Here is a 23,843-nt window from a genome sequence, read left to right on the forward strand (position 1 = left end):
CAGCATTATATGCCACAGGGTTCAGCTCTCTCTGGAAAACTAATCGGAATGCAGGGGGGGAATAACAGATACAACTTTGAACCACTTCTTGCTTTCTAAGACAAATTTTACTCAACCACTTGAAATAAATACTTACATCACTGGCAATCTTGATTACCATTTACATGCATTTCATCTGCTTCTCAAATTCAACAGAGAGATATCTTTGCGACAGAAGCAGAGGAAAAGAACAGCACCCATAACAAGGTCAAAGTTTCAGTCTTTTGGGAGGCAGCCCTAAGTTCTTCCCAGGCAGTAGAGCTAATGAAAATAAATACAAGGCAACTGTTCTCCCTGCTGCACGTGCAGCTCGTGTTTGCATGGAAGTGGACAATGGCAGAAGCCGCTGGGGCACGGTGAGGCTGGTGGGCAGCCATGGCGCAGCACTTTGCAGTGATTTGGCTGTTAGAGGTTTCATCTCGTTATTCCAAGGCAGGGCTTGGTTTGGGGGTGAATGGCTAACACCGAGTTACTGCACAAAAGATCAAAAGGAGGAGCAGGATGGGAGCCTGCGGGTAACAAACCTAGTGGGAGCTTCCTCGGGGGAGAAAGGACTCTGAGCAATCCTGAAGTCGGGGTCTGAAGTCAGATGCCTCCTTCAGTCCCACGTCACTGTCCCTCAAGCCAGCATACAATAGCTGGGAAAGAGGAGACTACTTCATTAGCAGAGATCAAAAGCAGTCTCTGACTAGTAGGCAGCCAAAATTTGGGATCATGTGGGTCACCCCATTAAAACTTGTGATGTAGTCAGCATCTTTGAAGTGATTCTGTTTATTATAAGAACACACAAAGTCTTGCTTTATTGAGCACAGGGGGAACAAGACATTTCTCTTGCTTTTGGGTCAGAGCTTTGCTTCCGCTTATTTTCTCTCCCCCGGAACATGCATACCCGATGCCTGACGTGTGGGTCTCTCCTGCATGCATAAGAGGGAGATGCACACAAGCTGTCCCTCTCCTCTGACCCGAGCACTCACGCACGAGCGCTGTTAAGCACACACGCACCTGAGCCGCCTCTTGTCCGCATGCTCACGCCCTGTGATGCACACGCACGCCACTGCCTGACAGTTTGGTTTTAACGAAGGTGTGATCCCACATCTCCATTCCAGATACTCCTGAAAACTGAATTAAAGCCTACCCAAGCAAGTTTCAGTAGTAAATAACAACCTGAGGGCCTTCTCCTGCTACCTTCCAGACAAGTACTGTTTTACTTACTGACTGTGGGTGTGCTCCTAGTCACTCTGGACCAAAGGAGCTGAATGAAATCACAACTTTCTTCTTGCCAGAGGGAAAACTCACATCTTCAACTGGAGGAACACTTACCCTGGCATTCTTTCCAACGACATCCTGATTTACTTACAAATAGTAAGGGTTTAAATTATTTCCTATTTCCCCCTTTCTTCCCACCTATTTCAGCTCTTTGTAGTTTCTACCTTTTTCAGAGGGGTATTGAGGAAACGCAGCTGGCCCAGACTGTCAGCTGATGGAGTCTCTCGTAGGGGATAATAACAAGTCAATGCTCTCATGGAGCAAACGGTGCGCTTGACTCTCAGTGCCTCTCACATCTGGAGCTTTGAATCGTCCCACCTCGGCAACAACCTAAGTCTTAGAGGACGATTTAGTAATGTTAAACGACACAGGTAGCGTTACCTAAAAGTGAGGTAAAGGAATCCCTTCCTTTTCCCAACAAATCTCCCCAATTCCTCTGAATCTTTGGAAGCCTGGCACTCAGACTGAAGAAATTCACCATCCCTTGTGAAGTAACTTGGCTAAGCGAACAGAAAGTTCGCAAGGAGCCTCGGCAGCTTTGCCCGTCACCGGGGAAGCCCAGGAGGCCATCCTTCCTTCCTCTCGCTCTCCGTGCTGGTGTTTCCGTGCGAGCGGCCCGGGGCAGCGGCTGTGCCCGGGGGGCGGCTGGCAGCGGGCAGCGCCTCGGGGCTGCCCGGCCTCTTATTTACCGCGCCAGGAGCCGCGGCCGGACCCCGGGGGGCGCCTGGGCCCGCTCCGCCGCCGAGAGGCCTCGGGGGCCGGGAGCAGCCCCGGGGCGAGAAGGGGGGGGGCAGGAGGGACGGGGGGGGCCGCCGCCGCCTGTGAGGAAGCGATAACGAGGCGCGGGGAGCGGCGCGGCGCAGATAGCGGGGGGGGGCACAACAACAAGCGGCCGGGGCGCGGGGCCGCCCGCAGCTGCAGCCGCCCTGCCCTGCCCCGCCAGCGGCAACGGGCCCGGCCCGCTCCGTTACCTCGGCCCCGCCGCCCCCGCGGCTGCCACCGGCCGGGCGCCGTCCCCGCCCGCGGCCGCCCCCCGGCAGCCGGCGGCGGAAGATGGTGGCGGGGGCCGCCCGCGGCCCGGCCCGCCGCGCCTGAGCGAGCGCCGCCGCCCGCCTCCCCGCGGCCCGGCCCCCGCCCGGGCACGGCGCGGCACCGCCCGTCGGCAGGGGCACGGAGCGGGGCGGCGCGGAGCGGCCCCGCGGGCAGCCAGCGGCACGCGGCCGGCGTTGAGCGGAGCCCGAGGGGCGCCGGGTGCCGCAGCCCCGCGCAGGCCGGCGGGGAGCGGCGGGAGGCGGGCGGCGGGGCCGGGCCAGCCCGGCGGGGCGGGGGGCGGGCGGCAGGCGGGCGGGGGCCGGCCCGGCGGCGGCGGCGGCGGCCGTGAGGGGAGCGCTGCCCGCCCAGCGGCCGCCATGGAGCAGCGGTGCCCTCCCAGCGGGGGCCCGGCGCCCCCCCGGCGACGCTGAGCGGGACCGGGCCGGCGGCGAAGCGAGCGGCGGGCCCCGGCCCCGGCCCCCCGCGCGGCGCCCCGCGGCCGTGCGAGGCGGGGGAATATGCGGGGCTGCCCGCGTTGCCCTGCCCTGCCTGCCGCGCCCGGCCCGCGGCGGAGAGCCCCGGCGCTGCCCGGCCGCCCCTGCGCGCAGGCGGCGGGAGGAGACTGAGCGCGACGGCCCCGGGAGCCGCGGGGTCGCCCCGCCGGCGGCTCTCCCGGCCCCGCCGGGTCCGGCTCCGGCTCCTCGGAGCTCCCCGGGAGGAGCCGACAACATGGCTTCCCCACCGCACCAGCAGCTGCTGCATCACCACAGCACCGAGGTGAGCTGCGACTCCAGCGGGGACAGCAACAGCGTGACGGTGAAAATCAACCCCAGGCAGCACCCGGGCTGCGGCTCTTCCAAGCGCTGCAAGTACAGCATCTCCTCCAGCTGCAGCTCGGGGGAGTCGGGGGGCGCCCGCAGGGCGGCCGGAGGCGGCGGCGGCCCCGGCCTCCGCCGGCAGAAGAAGCTGCCGCAGCTCTTCGAGCGGGCCTCGTCCAAGTGGTGGAACCCCAAGTTCGACTCCAACAACCTGGAGGAGGCGTGCATGGAGAGGTGCTTCCCGCAGACCCAGCGCCGGTTCCGCTATGCCCTCTTCTACATCGGCGTGGCCTGCCTGCTCTGGGGCGTCTACTTCGGCGTGCACATGAGAGAGAAACAGATCGTGTTCATGGTGCCGGCTCTGTGCTTCCTCTTGGTGTGTGTAGCGTTCTTCGCGTTCACTTTCACCAAGGCTTACGCTCGCCATTACGTATGGACTTCGCTGGTACTCACCCTCCTGGTTTTCGCCTTGACTCTGGCTCCGCAGTTCCAGGCGCTGAATCCTCTCTCAGGAAGTGGTGACATGTCCAACCGGACGCCCCCGGCCAGTCCCGCGGACACTTGTCTTTCTCAAGTAGGCAGTTTTTCCATGTGTGTCGAAGTGCTCTTGCTGCTTTACACCGTGATGCACCTACCCCTGTATTTAAGCTTGTTTCTGGGACTGTCGTACTCGGTCCTCTTTGAGACCTTTGGTTATCGCTTCCGCGACGAGAACTGTTTCGCGCCTCTTGGAGCCGGGGCGATTTACTGGGAGTTGTTGAGTAAAGCCTTCCTTCACATCTGCATCCACGCCATCGGTATTCATTTATTTATCATGTCCGAAGTCAGGTCCAGAAGCACGTTCCTGAAAGTGGGGCAGTCCATCATGCATGGAAAAGACTTGGAAGTGGAAAAAGCCCTGAAAGAGAGGATGATTCATTCTGTTATGCCAAGAATAATAGCCGATGACTTAATGAAACAGGGGGATGATGAAAGTGAAAACTCCGTCAAACGCCATTCCACCTCGAGCCCCAAAAACAGGAAGAAGAAGCCCTCCATCCAGAAAACCCCCATAATATTCCGCCCTTTTAAAATGCAGCAGATAGAGCAGGTGAGCATTTTGTTTGCAGATATCGTCGGCTTCACGAAAATGAGCGCCAATAAATCCGCCCACGCGCTGGTGGGGCTCCTGAATGACCTGTTTGGACGTTTCGACCGCCTGTGTGAGGACACCAAATGCGAGAAGATAAGCACTTTGGGAGACTGCTACTACTGCGTAGCTGGCTGCCCAGAGCCCCGGGCAGACCACGCTTACTGCTGCATTGAGATGGGCTTGGGTATGATTAAAGCCATCGAGCAGTTTTGCCAGGAGAAGAAAGAAATGGTGAACATGAGAGTTGGCGTCCATACTGGGACAGTGCTGTGTGGCATTCTGGGAATGAGGAGGTTCAAGTTCGACGTGTGGTCCAACGATGTCAATTTGGCCAATCTGATGGAGCAGCTGGGGGTGGCTGGAAAAGTCCACATTTCCGAAGCTACTGCAAAATATTTGGATGATCGTTATGAAATGGAGGATGGAAAGGTGACCGAGCGAGTTGGTCAGAGCGTGGTAGCTGACCAGTTAAAAGGTACGTGCTTTTATTTTGTATTCGGTTCTTTTTTTTTTTTTTCTTTTCCCTTTTACGAGGGAATATTTTTTCCCCAGTACGTGTTTTGTGCTTGTTGACTTGCAAACTGAACGTGCTTTACACGTATCTCTGCGTGCTGGTGATCAGAAACGCCAAGGGAATTACGGAGTGAAAGATGCCACGGAGATAAGTGTGAAAGAGCTCACGCCTTTTTTTTTTTTTTTTGGAGGGTACTCAAAGCATACTTTGACTTCAAAACTCCTTAAAATTCCTTGTGAGCTTATCGCGTCGTAGGGAGGAGAAGGTTAATGTGCTTGCTGTCTGCAAGAGGTTTTTGTTTTACTGTTGTGTGTCATCCTTTAATTCAGTAAATAAACTTGTTAATTGACTTCATGTGCCATACATACAGCATATGTGTTTTGCAAAATTATGTATATCTGTGAAAAGTTTTTTGGCACCGAAAGAGTTGGGACTGCGAAGGCATTTGGGAAAACTGACAGCTGGATTCACAGAAAGAAGTGAGCACTGCAGATTTGGCAGTTTGATAGCGAGTTGTTACGGTTCGAAGTTAGGCTGGAAAAAGTTACTGGGGTGGTGCAGTGAGCTAGCAGATGCTCTCATTTCTGCAGCTCTAAAGATTTGGGGATGAAACTGCAAATTTGCAATTCAGGAAAGAAAATGAGGGATCGTTCAGTTCCCCTTATAGCTTGGATAAGGGGCCGATACTCATTTTTCCGCAGAGTATTCATTTTCAAATGAGCCCCTTGACTGCTTTCCAGCAGAGGTAGCAGCACGTAGACGGGCATGCAGGGGGATTGTACGTGCTGGGGCTTTCACTCTGGGGCTCCTTGGAAAAAGCTGTCCGTCTCCAGCACCGCACTTTTGTCTCTCCGAGGTGTGTGTGTCTGCAGCGGTGGTGCTCCAAAGTGGAGAGCAGACAAACAAAAATGAGCGTGGAATGCGTTGCAGCCCCTTTTGTGTGACGCGGGTTTATTTGTTCAGCTTGTAAACGTGCACGTTTCTATAAGGAAAGTGCGGAAAATGGAGGGGAGGAAACCAGAGGAGTCGCAGGAGAGCGTTGTGGTGGGGAAGGAGAGGTTTGTGGCAGTAAATACGAAACGAGGCCAGGATGGTTGTAGGAAGGTCAGCGAGTAAGGACGGGGGGAGAGCGTTGCAAAACAGCGGTAGAAGCGGTGGCGGCGGTCCGCTCGCCTGTGGCAGGTGCTTATTTTGATGTGACACAAATACTTATTTTTGGTGAACTAGCTGTCTGTATGCATATGGCAACAGGGCTGAAATGAGAGGCTTATGGGGAGGGAAAATATCAATAATGACATTGGTGGCTGGAAGCCACAGAGCTGAAGCAGATGTGTGTCCTGAGGGTTTAGCTCTCTGTTTGACTTCTAAAAATACAAATTAAGTTAATTTCTTTGAAAACTGTTGACGCTGGGGTGGTTACGTGGAAGGGTACTTTCGAGAAAAAAGGATCAGATGTAGTCTCTCTGTCAGTGTAACTAGAAGCTTGCCTTTCTCGTGAAAATAAATTACATGATTTCTAGAGAAACAGCCCTGCGATGTTTAAGTTCTTATTTTCCCTCGTTCGTCTAACTTTATAGCTAAATGCAGTGTAAAGGCTGTGCTGTAGCAGCAAGTGAAATGAAGTGTTTTTGCTAAATTTATAACTGTACTCGGTGTCATTACTCAAAGTGACACGAATTGGCTTGCGGAGACTGATGGTACTGCTCTTCAATATTTTAATGTATTTGTTCATGTTTTCTAGGAGATCACAAGAGCGCTGTATAGAGCAGTTACGCCCCGTGCCAGGAGTGTTTTTTCATGGTCTTTCTCAGACTTGTGTTCCGTCCTTGGTTCCATTTATTGCAAGGAGGCATAGGCTGCTCTCTCTGCAGCGTACTGATGCGGATTTGGCAGCTTCCAATGCCTTTCACGGGTCCTGCTTTAGCCAGGGCACTACGGATGAACAAGCTGAAATGCAGCTCAGATCAGATGAAGTATGCTTTGTGGATTGACATTTTAGTGGTCTCTTCTCACCCTGAAACCTAGCTATGACAGCATTTGGAAGATGTGGTAAGAATTACTTGAACAAGGAATTGCTTTAACAAGGGTTGTTTTGTTTACTTTTTTATTTTTTTCTTTCCCATCTCTGTTTTGTCGTGGAGCTGTAATTAGCTCACGTTTTATTATCCGTGTCTTCTATGGTTATAGAAAGCGAAGCCTGTGTGCACGTGTACTTGCGGCGCAGGCAGCCCCGTGCCATGCCTGCTCGACGTGCAGGTGTGCTGCAAGGTGCGGCGGCTGCGGCAGTTGCCCATTTTTTCCTCTTTTCTCAGTCCTTTGCTCCACAGTGAGCTTACTTGGCTGACAGGTGAATGGCATCGGGGGGGGAAAAAAAAAAAAAAAAAACAGGGAAATGGCAATGATAAAAGCAATCTGGCAGCAGTGCCACTGCATGACATGGGGCTGGAGATTAAAACCAGGTGCAGGGGAGGGTTTAGTTAAGGAGCCGCTCTGAGAGTTAATGCGGTGAAGTGAATTTCACCTTGTAATTAATAGTCCTCTGCCAAGCACCTGCTCGGTTTTGTGACTGAAGTACTGTTAGGAAGCTTTGCTTTACTGTTTTCCCTGAGCATTAGTTGATAGCAGTGATAGAGCAGAGGAAGTTTGTTGTGGTTGTTTAATTATGTCATGCGTCGTACTCTTTTCAAGTATCAAAGCGCAGCGGAGATAACAGGCATAAGCTTTATTTCCCTACCAATACTTCACTTCTCAGTTTCCTTTCAACCTTTGGTATCTTAATGATATCCTATTTTTTATGTTGTATGCCTAGCCTATTATCTCTTAATTGCTTGAGCTGCCGCAGCGGTCGTTGCTATCTGTCTGAGGCTAAGTCAACATTACCAAGTCAACTCCTCATCGAGCAGAACGGGGGTGCTGAGGGCTCGTGTCCACCTCGGGTGGGTTTCAGGACTTGTGCCTGCACGAGCGCTGCTCTGGCACTCCGGACACGGCGCAGTGCTGGCTCAGGTGTAACCCAGGGTGCTGGTAGGGGTTTGCCAGGAGTCATCCTCCTGCTGCTCTGCTTGGTTGTTGGAACACGCGAGGCATAACCGAGTTTCTCCTTCCCTGTGCTGTTTTGTGTTTCGTTGGAATTTTTAGGATGGAAGTACCTTTTCTTCCTCCTTTGGCTGATCCATGATACCATGCTTCCTCGCCTCCTTATCGCAAGAAGTGCAGCCCCAGTATGTTCCTTCGTGTTTCTGACTTCCGAATTAACTAGATGGTGTTTACAGCATGCTGACGAGGAAAGAGGGCCATTGATGGCCTTACAATGTCTTTTTGCCTGACTGCTCATTGTTTTAAGATTGCTTAGGCCTGCTGTCCTAGCAACACCTTGGATTTGAGGGAGTTATAGGGGAGCAATGATGTAGTGATTTTTTCAAGTCCATAGATAAACCCTAGAGGTCAGTTTAATTGTATCTTCTGTATTAATTTTGCCGTAGGATTTGAGACAATTCACTTTTTCTGTTTTCTTGCTGAGCTTCCTAGCAAATACATGTATTGAGGACTATAAGATAGCAAGCGTCACATAATACGTGAGATTACAGTGTTAATGTGTGCCTTCAGGACTCTGTGGAGTCAGAGATCTCTTTTCAGGATATAAAAAGTCCTGCTTATGGAAATATTTTTGTTTTGCTCTTGGTTGTTCTTGTTTCTTCTTGGTTGTTTGCATTTCTTTTTCTTGTTACTTAGGAGGTCACAATATTGCTATTTGCCAGCCAGTCAGCAACATTTTCAGAAATACCAGGGTCACCAGCATCTTTTTTTGAGCGCTCAAAATGCGTAAGCATGTTGGGGAAGAATGCTAGCTCTGTTTATGGAGCATAGCACAACGGAACCATGGTTTCATTTGGGACGTTTGCATGTATGCTGTTAGTCTAGTGAGAGTCATTGTTATTAAATTCCCTAAAAAATTCCTGGCTGTTCTGCCTCAAGCCACCTCCTTCAGTTTGTCTCAAGGAATGGCGTTACCCCTGAATTCCTGGAAGCGCTTGACAGACACAGTTTCTCTATGGTTGCCATTTGCTTCATCATGGAAAAAATGTCAGTGTTTCCTGTGCTCTCTGTCACTGGCTCAGCAGCTCGAGCTGTACGTGGCCGTGGGGTGCAGGTCTGGTGGTGTGAAAATCCCCCTTCACCTGTGGCAGCCGGTGGCTCCAGCTGGTAAAGCACTTGTAGATCCGGGGCTTAATGTTTTGTCCTTTGCCATTCTCAGCGCTTCTTCTAATAACTTTAAACGTTTTTAAAGAAAGCAAACCGGTTATAAAATTCACCATTTCGCCTGATATTGCAACCTTTCTGTGCAGTCCATTAAGGCTGTTATTTCTCCATAAATAGCCCGGCTGCGTGAAGGCGCGGTGGCAACCTCTGACCGACGGGATGCGCGTCCCTGGGCAGGCCCTGCCTGGTGACCCGATACTCTGCTGCTCTTCGGGTTTCAGTTACAGGGAGGCAGGGCTGGTGTTCCTGAGAGAAAAAAGTCTCAGATAAGGCTATGTGGAGGCAAAGCACTGAATTTTTCTTCCCTTCCTCCCCTCTTGCAGATCAGGCGAGACCAGGATTGCACCCGATGGCAGTGAAATCTTCCCAGCCTGCCCATCTTTCTGTCTTTTCGCAGGGCTGCATACAGAGGACCCGTGCAGTTGTGTGCTTCTCGAAGCTCTTAGGTGGATGAAAAATAAGATGGAAGTTTCCCTGAACTTCCTGAGCCCAGCCTGCTGGGCCTGCTGTAAATCTAGAAGGCTTGTGCTTGTGCCAGCAGGACAGCTCAGCAGAGAGCTCTGTGCGGGTTCGTCTTTGCTGCGTGACTTGGCTAAAAGCAGCTTTAGTCCCTAAAGAGGAGATTTTAGTGAATAGTCAGTTTATCATTTTTACATCGTCTGACCTATAAACTGTTATTATTGAGGTGGAAGTCCACGATCTTATTGTCAAGTGTGAGACTGAAAATATAGTATCATAGACAGGTTGACTTCTCTCCTGTATTTTAAAAATGGAAAGTACTCAGTGACAGATAAAGAATTATAACTAGAGATAATTTGCATGAAGGCATGTTGCCAGGAAGAAGTAAATTCCACGTTGATTTAACATTTTGACATGATCTGTAATTTTACAGTGTAATAGCAAAAAGAAAAGAGATAAATAGTGCATGAAGTTCCTCAACCTGATTCTTGTCGAAATCTTCACTTGGTAAAGATACGTTTTGTACTTATAAACAAAAGAACCTTATGGGAAAACCTAGTGATTATTCAACTTTCCAGATACTTTGCATGATGTAATGATAGAGCTTTTTCTGAAAGTAAACATTTGTATTTTTATTTATGTATTAGTGCTAATCAGCTTTATTGCCAGGTAGGTATGACCTCTCCAGAAAGATCAATTTCTCCAAATTTTGAGGGAGATTTGCTGAGTTGCTCTTGACTTTACACAAGATCAAGTAGCAAAGTATCTCTATTTAGAAATCCTCACACCTAAGCTGTTTTTATTATTCAAGGGGAACTTGGATGCTGACCGTTGAGGCCCTGAGTTTTGATAACATACTTCTGGGCTAATTTGATTGCACGTGGTGCAAAGCCATTTGTAAGTACAGTTACCGTCTATGTAAGATTCTTCACTTTGCACAGGGTGGGGCCTGGCTCTGGCCATATACTTTGTTTAACAAAGTGGCCTCCAGTTTCAATTTTTTTGTATGTCCTGACACTAACAGGGAAGTCAACATGTGGCTTCCAGTCTGACTGTAAGGTGTTGCTGGCTTCAGCCCTACCGCAGTGCTGCTGGGTGGAGTAACAGCTTTACTAGCCCTTAAGACGTTTACATCCTCAAAGAGTTGAAGTGAGCACAGCACGAGTGGGGCGTTATTTTAAAACGTGGGCAAGATCAGTGTTGAAATCAGGTCCTGTAACGTTGGAGTGACACCGTAACGTCTGCTGCAGTCGGTGATTGTCGTCTGCAGAGGCTTTCTTTCATGTTCCTTTCTTTGGCTCCCCAAAATACAGTTGTTGAAATGCAAATCTTCAGAAGTGTGTGAGGGACTGTTCAAATGCAAGAGAACTTTCTGTTCTTTAAATAAGAGCATTGATATTGTAGCTTATAGGGGGAAAAGATTGATGGAAAAGACAAAGCACAGTCAAAAACACATAATTATATTCATCTTCTGTCACAAGGATTGAATGGATTGTTTAAAACCCTCTTCAGTTGTTTCACAATATGTACTTCACTTTTCGTTCTGGCAGGCAAAGTATATAAGAACTTATATTCGCCACTTTAAAGCACAGTACAATTTCATTGCATTTCAGGTTGCCGTAAATTGTCCTGGAATACCAATCAAATTAGTAAATTAACACTGCTTTCTCCCCTCTGCAGCTCGTGGTTGAGCTTTCTCACTCGATCCTGAATCACAAGCTGACTGCATCCCTCCTGGCTCTGTAAGGAGAGACTGCTATTCCTGCTTCCGTTACAGCTGACACTTGAAAATTCCCTGCTATTTTTAGATGATTTTCAATCTCATTTCTGTCCTTCAAAAAGAAAAAAAAAAATCCTAGCCTTTCAATTTTTAACTTCCAGTGGGAGTTGCTATTGCAAAGAAGCCAGCTAGTCACCGTAGTCGCATTAACACATTTTAACAGGTTCTGTTACCTACGTTTGTGTTACTGTCAAGGCTGTTTCACAGGTTTGTGGGAGATGGCTGGAACTTGACTTAAAGCAAAGCCGTGCGGGTTGTGGAAGTGCAGCTGCTTGCTCCCAAGGAGCATTTAGTGAAAACACGAGGTGACAGTTGCGGCAGGAGTGGGCTGGGAGCAGCACCACAGTGCTGCGGGCCTGGCCGCGGCCTAGGGCCATGCTGAGGGGCCGCGGCTGCCTGGGCAGGTTCGGCTGGAGCCGGGCTCCTCTCGAACCTCTTTGTCTGTCCTGCGTGGCGCTGGCCTGTGCTGCCCTTCCAAACCAACTTGTTTGCATCGCATGAATGTTCTCTTGTTTCCAGAAACGCTCTAGCCTAGAGCTAGGCTTACCGGATACATGGCTTTAGGGTTAGATAGGTTTTGTGATTCTGAAGTTATTTTGTGAAGGAACAAAATGTTCCAGATGTTTTTCTTCAGCGAGCATCCCTCAGATTCAAAATGTCCCTTACATCTGCCTGCAAACTTTTGGATTTGTATTTGCTACAGTAACTTAATGTGGGAATTCTTAGGAAACCATATAAATAACCATAAATACATGCTGCAAGTCTTTATTTCACCGACAGTGCTTCCTGTTCCTTTGAATGCAATTCTTAAGCTGTTGTCTTCAGCTTGACTTGATAAATTTAGAAATCACATTATTGTCATGAAGTTGTGCTACCTAGAGAAAATCCCCCCAAATTGGAACAGTGACAAGGAGCTACTGGAAGAATGAAGTACGCTAGCTTGCTGATGGGACCTTTCTGTTTGTGGCTTGACATATGCAGAAACACGCAAACAAAAGAAAACATCTTTTGCTATACCTGTAATGTCTCGTTTGCCTAAGAGCGAAAGAGCGGCTGTCTTGCCTCTTGCTCTTTTCCTTTGGCTGTCGGCTGAAGGTAACCCTGGTTCCCGTGTGTGTCTGCCAGGAGCGGGACCGTCCCCGGTGTTCCTCCCATTGCATGGGGAGTGGAGGGACACAGAGAGATGAAAAGCATCCAAATGCAGCTGTCTGTGAACTAGGGGTTAGCGTTGGTTCCCTTCCACTTTTGTTAGCTTATAGGCCTTTGAAGGAAAGTTCACAGAATGGTTAGGTTTGGCAGGGACCTCTGGTCATCTGACGCAACCTTCTGCTCAAGCAGGGAATCCTTTTCTGCCCCCTCAGAGATAAGAGGGAGAAGGAGACGGTGAAAGCAAAACTAGTTTATAATCAATATTAGCAATTATTCATACGTTTTATGAGCTAAAATGGTGACAGTTAGGTTGACTGCTTAACAGCACAATAAGCAAAAAGGAAAGTCGGTAATTGAAATAAAATGCACTTGGAAATGTTGATTCAGCCTGTAGGAAATGTAAGAAAACTTCTGTTTCTGGTATCAGTGCTTAATTCTTTGCATTCATTAGATAAACAAGAACATTTAAAACAGAAACGGAAACTTTTTTTTTTAAATGTACAGCTTGGATGTCTGACTTGAATGCATATGCCTAATGCATGAAATAGAAGTTACTTTTTTTCTTTACACCTATTTTCAAAAAGCTGCCTGATAAGCTTTTGCATAGCTGTTCCTGGTAGTTCTTGAATCAAATTCTTGCAGTTATTTTTAACTCCTGTTCAGTGGACATGTGAGGTCTGTCCTGTAAGGAACGGAGTGTCTTTATCCTCTGACCGACTTGGACAGAAGTGAAACAGGTAAATCTCTTGGAAGTACTCAGGGCCTGACACGGCCGGTGTTAAAGACAGGATGTAATGAGGAAATGCTACTGCAAGGACATTATTTGCAAAGAGCCCAAGTACAATGTTAGCTCCAAATTTCCGTTGTTTAAATAACGTGATGCTCGGTAAGAGCTGTGGGTGTTTCTAGGAAGTCTGCATTTGGGCTGTACCAGCAGAAGGAATGGCTGCAGGCTTCCAGAAGAACAGCGAAAACCTTCTAGTGTGGCACTTGCCCACAGTGAAGTTCTGCTAGCAGATCATCCGACCTTGTTCCAAGACTTTTGTAGCCTTTTCCACCTATGCCAGTTTTCAGGACTTGGTTCTTATTTGATAACAATATGTAAAAGGGTTTCACTTGTTTTGCTTTCAGTCTGACTCCCTTTCTGTGACTGACGTTGCTACTGCAGTACGTTATGAAAGCGGTTTTATCACGTATGTACATGTAAGTTACTATTGAGACAATATGAATAATATTTAATGTTTTACTTGCTGCTTGGCAATGTAGCGTCAACTGGAAGCAGAGAGCTTTCTTAAAAATACCACGTGAGGATGAGAAAATTTATTATTAGTTGTTTCATAATCTCAATAAACCATTTAAGAGAAACGCGCACACGTGCCATGCCTTTCCCCAGTTTCTGGAATCCGTAGTGATTGCTAATTGAATTTTTCTGCTGAGGATGTTAAACTAACATGTATGTCTTAGGTTATGAAACATTGCTGCCACTGGAATCTGCTGTGGGTACGGAGCTGTAAACAAAAGGTCTCTAGTCTTCGCTGAAGTCACGTTTTCCTACCTCTGTTGGAAACTTTACTCATACTTTGGTATTTGATGATAGCTTTTTGCAAAGCAGTTCAAAAATCTTTATTGCCTGAAACTGTTGCGAGTTACTTGCTTTCAATGTACGCATACATATGTGTTTGTGTATATGTATAGCATTTCAGTAAATATGTGCATCCTGAGGGTGTTTCTTGTACGAAAATGTACCAACTTGTCTTTGCAGCCTGTTATTTCTGAAAAATGGTCTTCTGTGCCTATGACCATCACTATGTAACCCTTCTGCCTCACTGCAGTTCAGCTGGGGTGTCCATTGTCCCTCCTTTATCTAGCTGGGCTACGGTGAAATCAAAGACATCGTGAGAACTGTTAGTACCAGTAAAGCTCGTGATTCTACCGTCTTATTTTTCAGACCCATTGTCAAAAATTTAAAATTAGGACTTTAGACAGCTGGTACTTTTGATGAGACAGAAGCGTATCTCTAGCTGTAATCACCGGAGTAGGGTTGCCACTGTCAGGATTGTTGGTGTGTCTGATGAGAAGTTCAGGGACACTTGCAGGATCAGGCATAACACTGAATTTAACCTCTCACAGCTGGATTTTTCCAAAGGCAGTAAGGAGGTTTACGTGCCCATAGCCACAGCAATGTCCAGAGGCCGTGGTGGGAATCCTTGTCTAAAGAATTGTATTATTTTATTATACAGGGATGGTTTGCCTTTTACAATTTACTGCATGAAAACTTTGAAGTCTAATCCTGCTGTCTGTGTATCACTGCACATGAGCTACAAATCAAAGCAAACAGGAATATGTCATTTTGAAATCCCATCTATTGAAATGATTATGGAAAATGCACTTGTCTCTTTTTTACTACTTTTCATCAAAGAGCAAAAATGGCCAAAATATAACATTCAGCTTAGGTCGAATAAATGTGTGGTCATATTGGATGTAAGCTGGCTTGCTGGAATGTCTCCAATTCTGGTGTCAGTTTCTCTGATAGCTCGGCACCTGGTCACTTTTCTTCTCCTCCTGTCTTAAGGTTTTATGTTGCTACGCATCATTGCAGGTATAAGAACCATCCCTGTAATGCATCCCAACAGTCAGATTTTTAATGTGCTTCCTGAAAGTCTGTCTGTCTCTTCTTGGAAAAAAAAAAAACACAACCTGTGACAACATTTTGGTTTGGGTTTTTGGTTATATATTCCCCGTTTTATTTTATGTGTATTAGTGAGGTTGTTTTTGTTTGTTTGTTTGTTAGCAGAGACATAGCAATATCTGTAGAGATGTAATCCTTGTCATGGTAGGCGAGTATTTTTTGGAGAGGAATTTTTTGTTGTTGACATGTCCTTTGTAAAAACACTGGATTAACCAAATCGCCTTGTAACCTTCATTTCATGGCTGGACCTCTTCAACCGAGTGTACTTTCTTTTCAGTTCATGGCTAGAAGTTCAGCCATTAGTGCAGGTTCGTTGAGATGAAAGCCTTAAAGCTTTTAAAATGATGGAGATCTCATAGGTCCAAGAGATCTCATTTGGTCAGAGCATCTAGGTCATGGGAGGCTCCGACGTATTGCACCGGTTAGAGCTAGGATCTGGTGTTTGAAGGCACCATCAGCTGCTCTCAGTCAGGCTTAACTTGGGAGGAGTGCTCAGCTCTTGTAGCACAACTGGCCAGATCTTCATCAGATGGCTGGTGTTAAAAAAAAAAAAAAAAAAAAGCTTTGCTTAGCTATCTATAATTAATAAGGAACGTGCTAGAACCTACCTGTTGATAGCAAAGGCAGGAGCACATCTAAGACAGATTTTCAGAGCGCCTTTGGCTTTCGCCGCTGTTGCTACAGCAGGGCCTGGGGCGCACCCAGCTCGGCAGCGCTGCCCGTGCAGGGGCCGCGGGCAGAGGAGTTCGTGGTGGCTGCAGTCAGGTGCCGAGACTGAATCAGGCCATATGGAAAACATTTTTGATCAGGCACAGCGTTTTCTGAACGCTGCAAAAAAATGAGTGCGTGACGTGGCTGTTTTTAAAATGTAGTGTGGCTGTCCGTCAAGCACTGAATTCTTTCCAAGATTTTGAGAGGTGACAAAGTTGGAAGTTGTCTTAGAACATAAAAAGAAAGTTTTTAAAGTTAGGATAGATTTTCTTGCTAGGCTCCCCCACTCTCTGCCCTTCCATAAAGTAAGGTATTTTATAAGCACTTAGATAAACTGTGTATGTATTTTGGGACTGAACTTGGACTATGATTTGCCTTGTGTGAGCCTAATGACATAGACAGCTATGCAGCACATCAGGCTGTAAGTGTGCGTGCTGCTGCTGTAGCAGGAGGGGGCTTTGCGGTGCCGGGTTGTGCTGGATTTGTTAATTCTTGCGCTGCTTCCTACGGCCAGGAGCCGGGCCGGGCCCTGCCAGGGTTCTGTGCGGATTTTAAACAGCAAATCTTCCTCATGCAAGCAGCGTGCTTTGCTGAAGTTGTTATAATCGTTTCCTTTCAGAGGAGCCAGCTGGTTTTAATGGCGGAGTTATTGATTTGGGGAGGTTGTGTGATTTTGTGTGCGCGCTCGTGTCGCCTGCAGGACGGTCCGGTAGCAAGTCTCTGTGGGGTAATGCATAAAACTGCATTGATACACATTGAGTGCGTCGGCAGTTTATTTAAATAAGAGCACTTTAAGTGTAGCAAAGGGCTTCCACACATGTAAGCCACGAAGAAGGGTGCTTGGACAGTCCTTGCTGCTGTGTTCAGGTGGTTCAGCACAAAGCGAAGTACAAGAGGAAGGGCTGTAAACGCAGACGTGGGGATTGGAAGAAGGAAGCCTGAGAGCATTTCTGAGAGTTTTTATCGCCCCTTTCAATGTGTATGTCAAATTACAACGCCGCTGCCATGACCGTTAGAGGTTGATGTTAATTAGCCAGAGGACTGCAGCTGCCATTTAGGTGGCCATTGGCCAGTCTCACAAAGCCAGTCACGATCCTGTCCCTACGCGTGAGTTGATAATGGCTCTTCTACAGCCTTGTCGGGTAAATAAATAAGTTTGGGTTTGGGTTCTTTTTTAAGCATAATTAGATTTCTTTTTCCTGGTGTGACTTTTCCATGTCTTGTAATTTGAAGAAAAATCCCTCCGACCCCTTTCTTTCAAGAAAGCCTAAAATAAATGTCTCAATGTGTATGCATGTGGATATTTTTATACCAATACATAACTGAACCATAACAAAGGGAGAATGAAATGTTATTCTTTAATATTAACTCTTTCCCTTAGGTGGTCAAGAGGTAAAAATCTGCAGCATGGGCCCAGCACACCAGCTGGGAAGAAGCTGTGCGTTCGGGTAACTGGGACAAACTGCCTTTGTGTGCTTGCAGAGGGATGCCGTGGTTGGACAGGGGCAAGTGCTCGCTTTGAGAACTGTCTGGAGTCCCTGCCGTTAGTTTCTTCCGTGTCTGTAGCTGTGTAGCCCGTCCCTGGAAAACAGTTGTGCAGGCATCTGTCAGAATGTGTTATTTTTCTGACATGCCCATTCAATAATCTGCCCGAGGAGGTAAGTCAGCCTTCATCAAACCCCGGTTATAGCTGCAGCCAGGGGTCGTTATGTTCGTGTTTTGTAGGGTTCCTGCCTGCTCTAATAAAGCTGCTGGAACAGTTGGCTTCAGTGCCCTGGTCTGTGAAGTTTACCATTGTTAATGTCACTTTTTTATGGGAGACTGACCAGACACATCCTAAAAACGCAGCAGTGAAGTGCCAGCGTGCAATAACTGCAATTTCTAAGCTGCGACCCCTAAAAGCAGGTTTAAAACCCCATCAGCAAACAGGTGCTCGCTTCCCAAATGTATTGTGGTAGAGGGAGCACCACAGAGTGCTGCTGTGTGCAGGGCAGGGCAACGAGCTCGTTCGTTCGCTGGTAAGAAGCTGTGCTTGCATTTTGTTGACAGTGAGCTGTGATTGCTGACAGCGGCTCCCAAAATGCAGTATTTGAGGTTTCTCCAGAAACGCAGGCATTTGTAAGTAAGTGGGCTAAATCAACTAAATTCTGTGTAGTTAAAATCAGTATTTCTACTCCATGGACACGGTGTGTTGCTTGATACCTCTGTCTCAGACAGTCTGCCTGCACGTACACTTATGTGTTGAGCTGGGAATATTTTGTGTCCCCACATTTTCTCCCCATAGCATTTTCCCCCCATGTTGAGTTAAGGAAGAATACAGGGCTGAACTGTACTTTCCCTTTTTGGTACATCCGTATGCATTATCTGTAATAGAGTTTGGGGCCTTAAAAGGGAAAATCGGTATGTAGATACTCACATGAGAAGCGACAGGGAGATGTGGGGATACCAGGCACGTTTCGGCAGCAGGATGAAGAACAGCGGGTTCGGCCCAGCAGCGCTGAAAACCCCCCTCAGCGGTACGGGCAGACGCAGTATTTGCAGGGAGGAGCGTCCACCGCATCTCCTGAGCTGCCCCTTCGCTTCTGCGTCCCGCGCTCTGGTGGCAGGGCCTCGTTAGTGGCGTTGTCCAAGGCAGTGTCCGCGTTGTTCTGCTCGGCTTTTGCTTCCTGCACTCGTGGGTGGAACCCGGTGTTCTGCCTCCAGGCTTGGAAAGGAGAAATTGCTGTCAACGCTATTTTGCAGCTTTTTTTTTTTTTTTTGTACAAACCAGATAATGATTTATCCTTCCTACCGCAGTGTTACGGCAGTTCTGGCAGGGAGAGGATTTTTAAGTGACATTCACTTGGGAGGACGGAAATGATTCTTTAATGGCCTAACGTTTTCAGATACTGCCTAGCATTTGGGGTGATTCATGACGTTTCCTGAACCAGAATTTACCTTTTTGGATGTTGGGGAAGGAAAGAACATACTGCAGCGGCGGTAGTGTATCCAAGATGCTTTTTGTTGTTATTTCAGTGAGATCTCCCCAAAGTAAATTCCAAGACCTTTAGCACTTGGCGGAGCCTTTACTTGTCCCGTGTGCAGAAGAAATGATTGATTCAGTACATTTATCCAGCTGACATTTGGCTGGTTTGAATACATTTTCCACTTAGTGTGACTGGTCTTGTGAATATGTTCGGATGTGAACCTGTCTCCACGTGTGGAGAAATTGGGGTTTTTGAGCTATCTGTGTGTGTGTGTACGTATATAGTTGCGGTATTATCAGCCAAAGCAACAGGGAGACCAAGTGTGTAAATGACACCTGAAAATATGAAAGGTAAGCACTAATACAAGTGCTTACAGCACAGGCAGTACGTGGCCAAGTTCCTTCATGTTCGCCTTTAAAATTTGCTATTTTGGCATTTGGAACTTTAATGTCCAAATTTTTGAAACATACTGCACTCTTTTAATTTATTTTTCTTTTTAAAATCTACTTAATAACTAGGAGGTTAGTTGGCAAAAACATGTTTCAAGGGAAGCAGAAGTGAAAGAGGGAGAGACGGTGGATTTTTGGTCCGGTGGGAGATGGCTCGTTCCCCCAGGGCGGCCGTGCCCCTGGGTTCCCAAAGTTCAGGTGCTGGGGGCTCTGCTGGGACCAGTTTTTCTTTCTGGGTTATCCGTTACGTTCCTGACTGATTTTAGGGGCCGCATTTCAGAGGAATTTTCTCAGTGCAGTGCAAGCCACTACCCATGGTAACTTGTGCGCTTCTAAAGAAAGGTCGTATTTGCTGGTATCGCCCTCCCTGCCCCCAAAACCTGACAGCTGTTTTAAGAAGTTATTTTCAGGCTGGAACATGAAACTTGGAGGAGAACCAGCCTTCTTTATAAACAAACTCAGCAGTTCCCCCCTATCAAATACGACTCTGTACTTTTATTTACAACTTAATGTAGCTGATCATATGTTACTGCTGTAGTTTATTTCCCCCTTTTTATTTACTTTAATGTTCTTTAATGTTTGTTTGCTAATAATTCAAGAGCGTAAACAACTGGAGGTGGTGGTGGACTTTGTGGTGTGAGTCGTAATAGCATTTCCAATGCAGTTTGCTGATGGGAAAAAGGATGTTGAGAAATAGGAAAGCTAGGATTTTCACATATTCGCATCATGGTTTTTAGCTGTAGAACTGAAGAGCAAAACTTATTTTTGAGCAATGTCTCGCATACTTTGGTGCAATTTCCCAAGGTCCCATAGCACCATGGTAGCTTCTCTGAAAATATTGTGGCTTATTTAGATAAATTTTCAGTGTTTGTTTTCTTTGTTCTCTTGCAACTGAAGATAAGCCCTGTAGGCAATACAGCAGGAAAATATTTTAATGGGACGGAAGCAGTGAAGGGAAAATAGTTATTCCTAAATTTTCTTTTGTATTTTTAATTACCCATTAGATCATATCTTCTGAGATGTAAATTAGCGATGGATTTTGTGGTGATAGGCAGAAAAACAGGGAGGGCGGTAGGGAAGTGGAAATCAAAGGGATGCTGTGTGGTGGTGGGAGGGAAGAGGTGGTGAGGAGTTGAGATCTGTAGAAAGCCAACCTGGACCGCTTTTCGGGGGCGTTTCTTGTTTAGCCATTGGATGTCGTTAGTTTTGTTTCAGTAATAGAAGAAACGCAGCCAAAACAAGATGTGAAGCAAGTGGAGAGGGCCCGTAAGACAGCAACAGAGACAGACAGATGCCTAGAAAAGAGGAAAGCAATTGCAGCTGTTTGGGTTGGGGTGGAAGGATGAGTAGGAGGGCGCTGCGTAGGGGGCAGGACCCAAGTCCTGTCCTTATGCTGCTGCATCAGCAGCGGGCCCGGCAGCGTGGGCGGAATGACAGCAACTTCATCATGTTGAGGATGCTAAAACACTGAAATGAATTAATGGATCACCCTGGGAGGTCGTAGGGTTTTCCCCGCTGGCAGTTCTCGTGAAGAAGCGAGGAGCTCCGCAGGGAGTGCCCCGGGGCGTGTGGGTGGGCTGGGTTAGAGAGATGGGAACAGCGGCGCTGGGACAGCTGAGCTGAACTGTGCCGCTGCAAGTGGAGATGCTGTATTTCATCAAGATGGCATTAAAAGAATTTTAATCCTCTTTTTGAAAACATAAAGTGCTGCTGCTTTACTGGGCGGGGGAGGGTTTTTTTTTTTTTTGTTTTGTTTTGTTTTGTTTTTAATGCCATGATTCATCCACAGTGCAGGATGAAAGAAGATCTGCTGCTGTCCCCCAAAGCTGCACGGAGCAGTGACGTGGTCCTACCTGCGATAACCAGGGCTGTGCTGGGCGAGGGATGGGCTGGGCACGTGTTGGGGCTGTGGTGCTTTCTGGAATGACACTTAAGCAGTCCCCAAGCCTCATTGCCAGAGGTTTTCCTATAGGTAGAATTTTATTTTTTTTTTTAACATGCTCATGTATTTGAGCATGTACTGAGCCAGCAGTGTGCCCTGGCAGCCAGGAGGGCCAACAGTATCCTGGGGTGCATCAAGCACGGCATCGCTAGTCGGTCCAGGGAAGTGATTGTCCCGCTCTGCTCTGCGCTGGTGCGGCCTCACCTCGAGCACTGTGTGCAGTTCTGGGCACTGCAGTACAAAAAGGACATGAAACTGTTGGAGAGTGTCCAGAGGAGGGCTACAGAGATGGTGAAGGGACTAGAGGGGAAGACATATGAGGAGCGGCCGAGGTCACTGGGCCTGTTCAGCCTGGAGAAGAGGAGGCTGAGGGGAGACCTCATCGCAGCCTACAACTTCCTCGCGAGGGGGAGTGGAGGGGCAGGCAACCTATTCTCCGTAAACACCGGCGATAGGACCCATGGGAACGGTGTTAAGCTGAGGCGGGGGAAGTTTAGGCTGGACATCAGGAAGAGGTTCTTCACCGAGAGGGTGGTCGCGCACTGGAACAGGCTCCCCAGTGAAGCAGTCACTGCACCAAGCCTGCCTGAATTTAAGAAGCGATTGGGCTGTGCACTTAGCCACATGGTCTAAGCTTTTGGGCAGACCTGTGCGGTGCCAGGAGTTGGACTTGATGATCCTTACGGGTCCCTTCCCACTTGGGATATTCTATGATTCTACGATTTGTATATAAATAAATGCATCGATTCTGTTAGCTCGGAACTATTAATTCTGGAAAAGAAAACAATTGCAAACCAGTGGTTTGGGGGGTTGCTTTGCTTTTGATGTGAAAAGCTTTGGATGCTGCAGCCACGCAAAACACCAGGACAGATGTGGGACGCATCCTGATGCCCCGGCTGCCAGCAGAGCGGTGCCGGTCCCATCGCACCGCAGCTGGCCAGGGCTGGCCGGGAAGCACCTGTGGCCGGCGGAGGTCTCGCGATGCTCCAGAGGGTGGCTGCGCTCAGCTGTGACAGTTTGTCCCTCTACATCCTTTTCCTTTCAGTGCAGTTTTCTGGACACACTTGTAGGATAAGTTTTTGTGACTGCAGATGTGTTTGTTGTTGGAATTTACTCCACTCTGCTCTGCGAGCCTTGCCATGGTGTTTCCAGGTCTGTTTCACTGGAAATTTCTCTTGCACCATCTAAGCTTGCAAAAACAAACCAGGCATAACTATTTGGAAAGGTTGTTTTGTGAGCTGTTCTTTCTGTATTTTCCAAATGTATATTGCCAACAATAAGACGAAAGTGACGGAAAGGTGCTTTGGGTGAAAGCATGACCCAGGAACAGTAGAAGTTCTGTTTCCTCTTTGGCTTTGTGCAAACCAGCAAAGCACGTTGGTATCATGAAACGTTCTCAAATATTTTCTGTTCTCATTTTTATTTCTTCCTTATCTACTAGTACAATTCCGTAGGCTTGCTCATTGATAAGCAGATAAGTACTCGTATCGAAGATTAAGAAAATAAACTTGATTTTTGATTGTTTCCACCGCTTGCCAGCTTTGTCTCAATGTGTGTATACAGGAAAAAGTTCTCTGGGGTCAACAAGTCTAATGATCTTGTTGGTAGTAGTTCAGACATAATGCGTCTTAGTTATGAAGAGCAACATCGTATACTTAATTTAATATCATGTTAGCCATTCTCTCCTTTCAGTTATCTACAGGAAGACTAAATAAAAATAGCTTAAAGAAACATGCCACTAAAATAATTTTTTTAAAAAAAGCATTAGGGAAGAACTATTTCAAGGCTATTTTTAGGTCCCTAAAACTTGAGCCTGCCTTCATATTTTTTTTTCCCACCATGTAGGTTTTTGTTTTGTTGTTTTTAAATCATTTCTGTTTACTTTCATAACCAGAAGAATTGTTGCGTTGAAGTAATATATTTTTAAGGATAGTTAAACTCAGGAAGTTTGGGTGGATTGTATTATTTATAGTCCATAACTTTATAACAAGGTTCTTACCTAAGGGTTTCTTTGTATCTGATTAATTTTGTTTCTCCTTAATTTTTTCATTAAACTCCACGTACTCCCAGTGGGAGCTATACACCTAACTCACTTGGATCTACCTGTGCAGATTGTGAAAACCAAGCTTCTAGCTCACACTGGGGAAAAAATCAAATTATAAATATATTTTACTCACCTCACTGGGGCTGTTTTACTAGAAAGCAAGCTCTGCTGAGTATGTCAAAGCCCTTAATCGTCAGGCTCCATCTCACAGTTGCTGCTGCTCACTTGCTCACTTGTCCTTTTTTTTTTTTTTCCCTCCTTTGCCAGTTCTCCCCCTCCCCTCTCGTTAATGTGATTTGTATTCAGATTAAATTAAGGAAACACAAGGGAAATGCCTATGTTTTGAGAGGCTGGTTCTTCTCTGCTAATGCAGTGTTTGTTGTTGGGTGCTGCCTGGAGTTTGCCTTCATGCAAAACTTCAGCTTTTTCTGTTTGTTTTAGGGCTGGCACGGCACAGTAAGCAAGGTGCGGGTTTTTAAGTAGGGGAGAAATGAGGCTTTGCTGCTTGTGACGTGATGCAGGTGGTGCTCATGGGACTGCTTGGCTTTTTGGCCTCCCTCCTCCACGTAGATTAGAATTGTGGAATTGTATTG

At 47.4% G+C, this 23,843-nt stretch overlaps 1 protein-coding gene across 2 annotated transcripts in view; it reads left to right on the top strand.

Annotated features, from left to right (window-relative positions):
* Positions 1-2,680: 2,680 nt before the first annotated feature.
* ADCY9 (adenylate cyclase 9) overlaps positions 2,681-23,843 on the top strand; it is a 93,654-nt gene continuing 72,491 nt past the window's right edge. Inside the window, exon 1 of one of the 2 annotated variants that reach the window (XM_080556158.1) lies at positions 2,681-4,762. In XM_080556158.1, coding sequence (XP_080412284.1) covers positions 3,067-4,762 — 1,696 coding nt within the window. In that variant the 5' untranslated portion in view covers positions 2,681-3,066. The remainder of the gene's footprint in view (positions 4,763-23,843) is intronic. The other variant, XM_080556157.1, reaches the window with a different exon arrangement.

Source organism: Anser brachyrhynchus, assembly GCF_964034855.1.
Source record: "Anser brachyrhynchus genome assembly, chromosome: 15".
Taxonomy (NCBI): Eukaryota; Metazoa; Chordata; class Aves; order Anseriformes; family Anatidae; genus Anser; species Anser brachyrhynchus.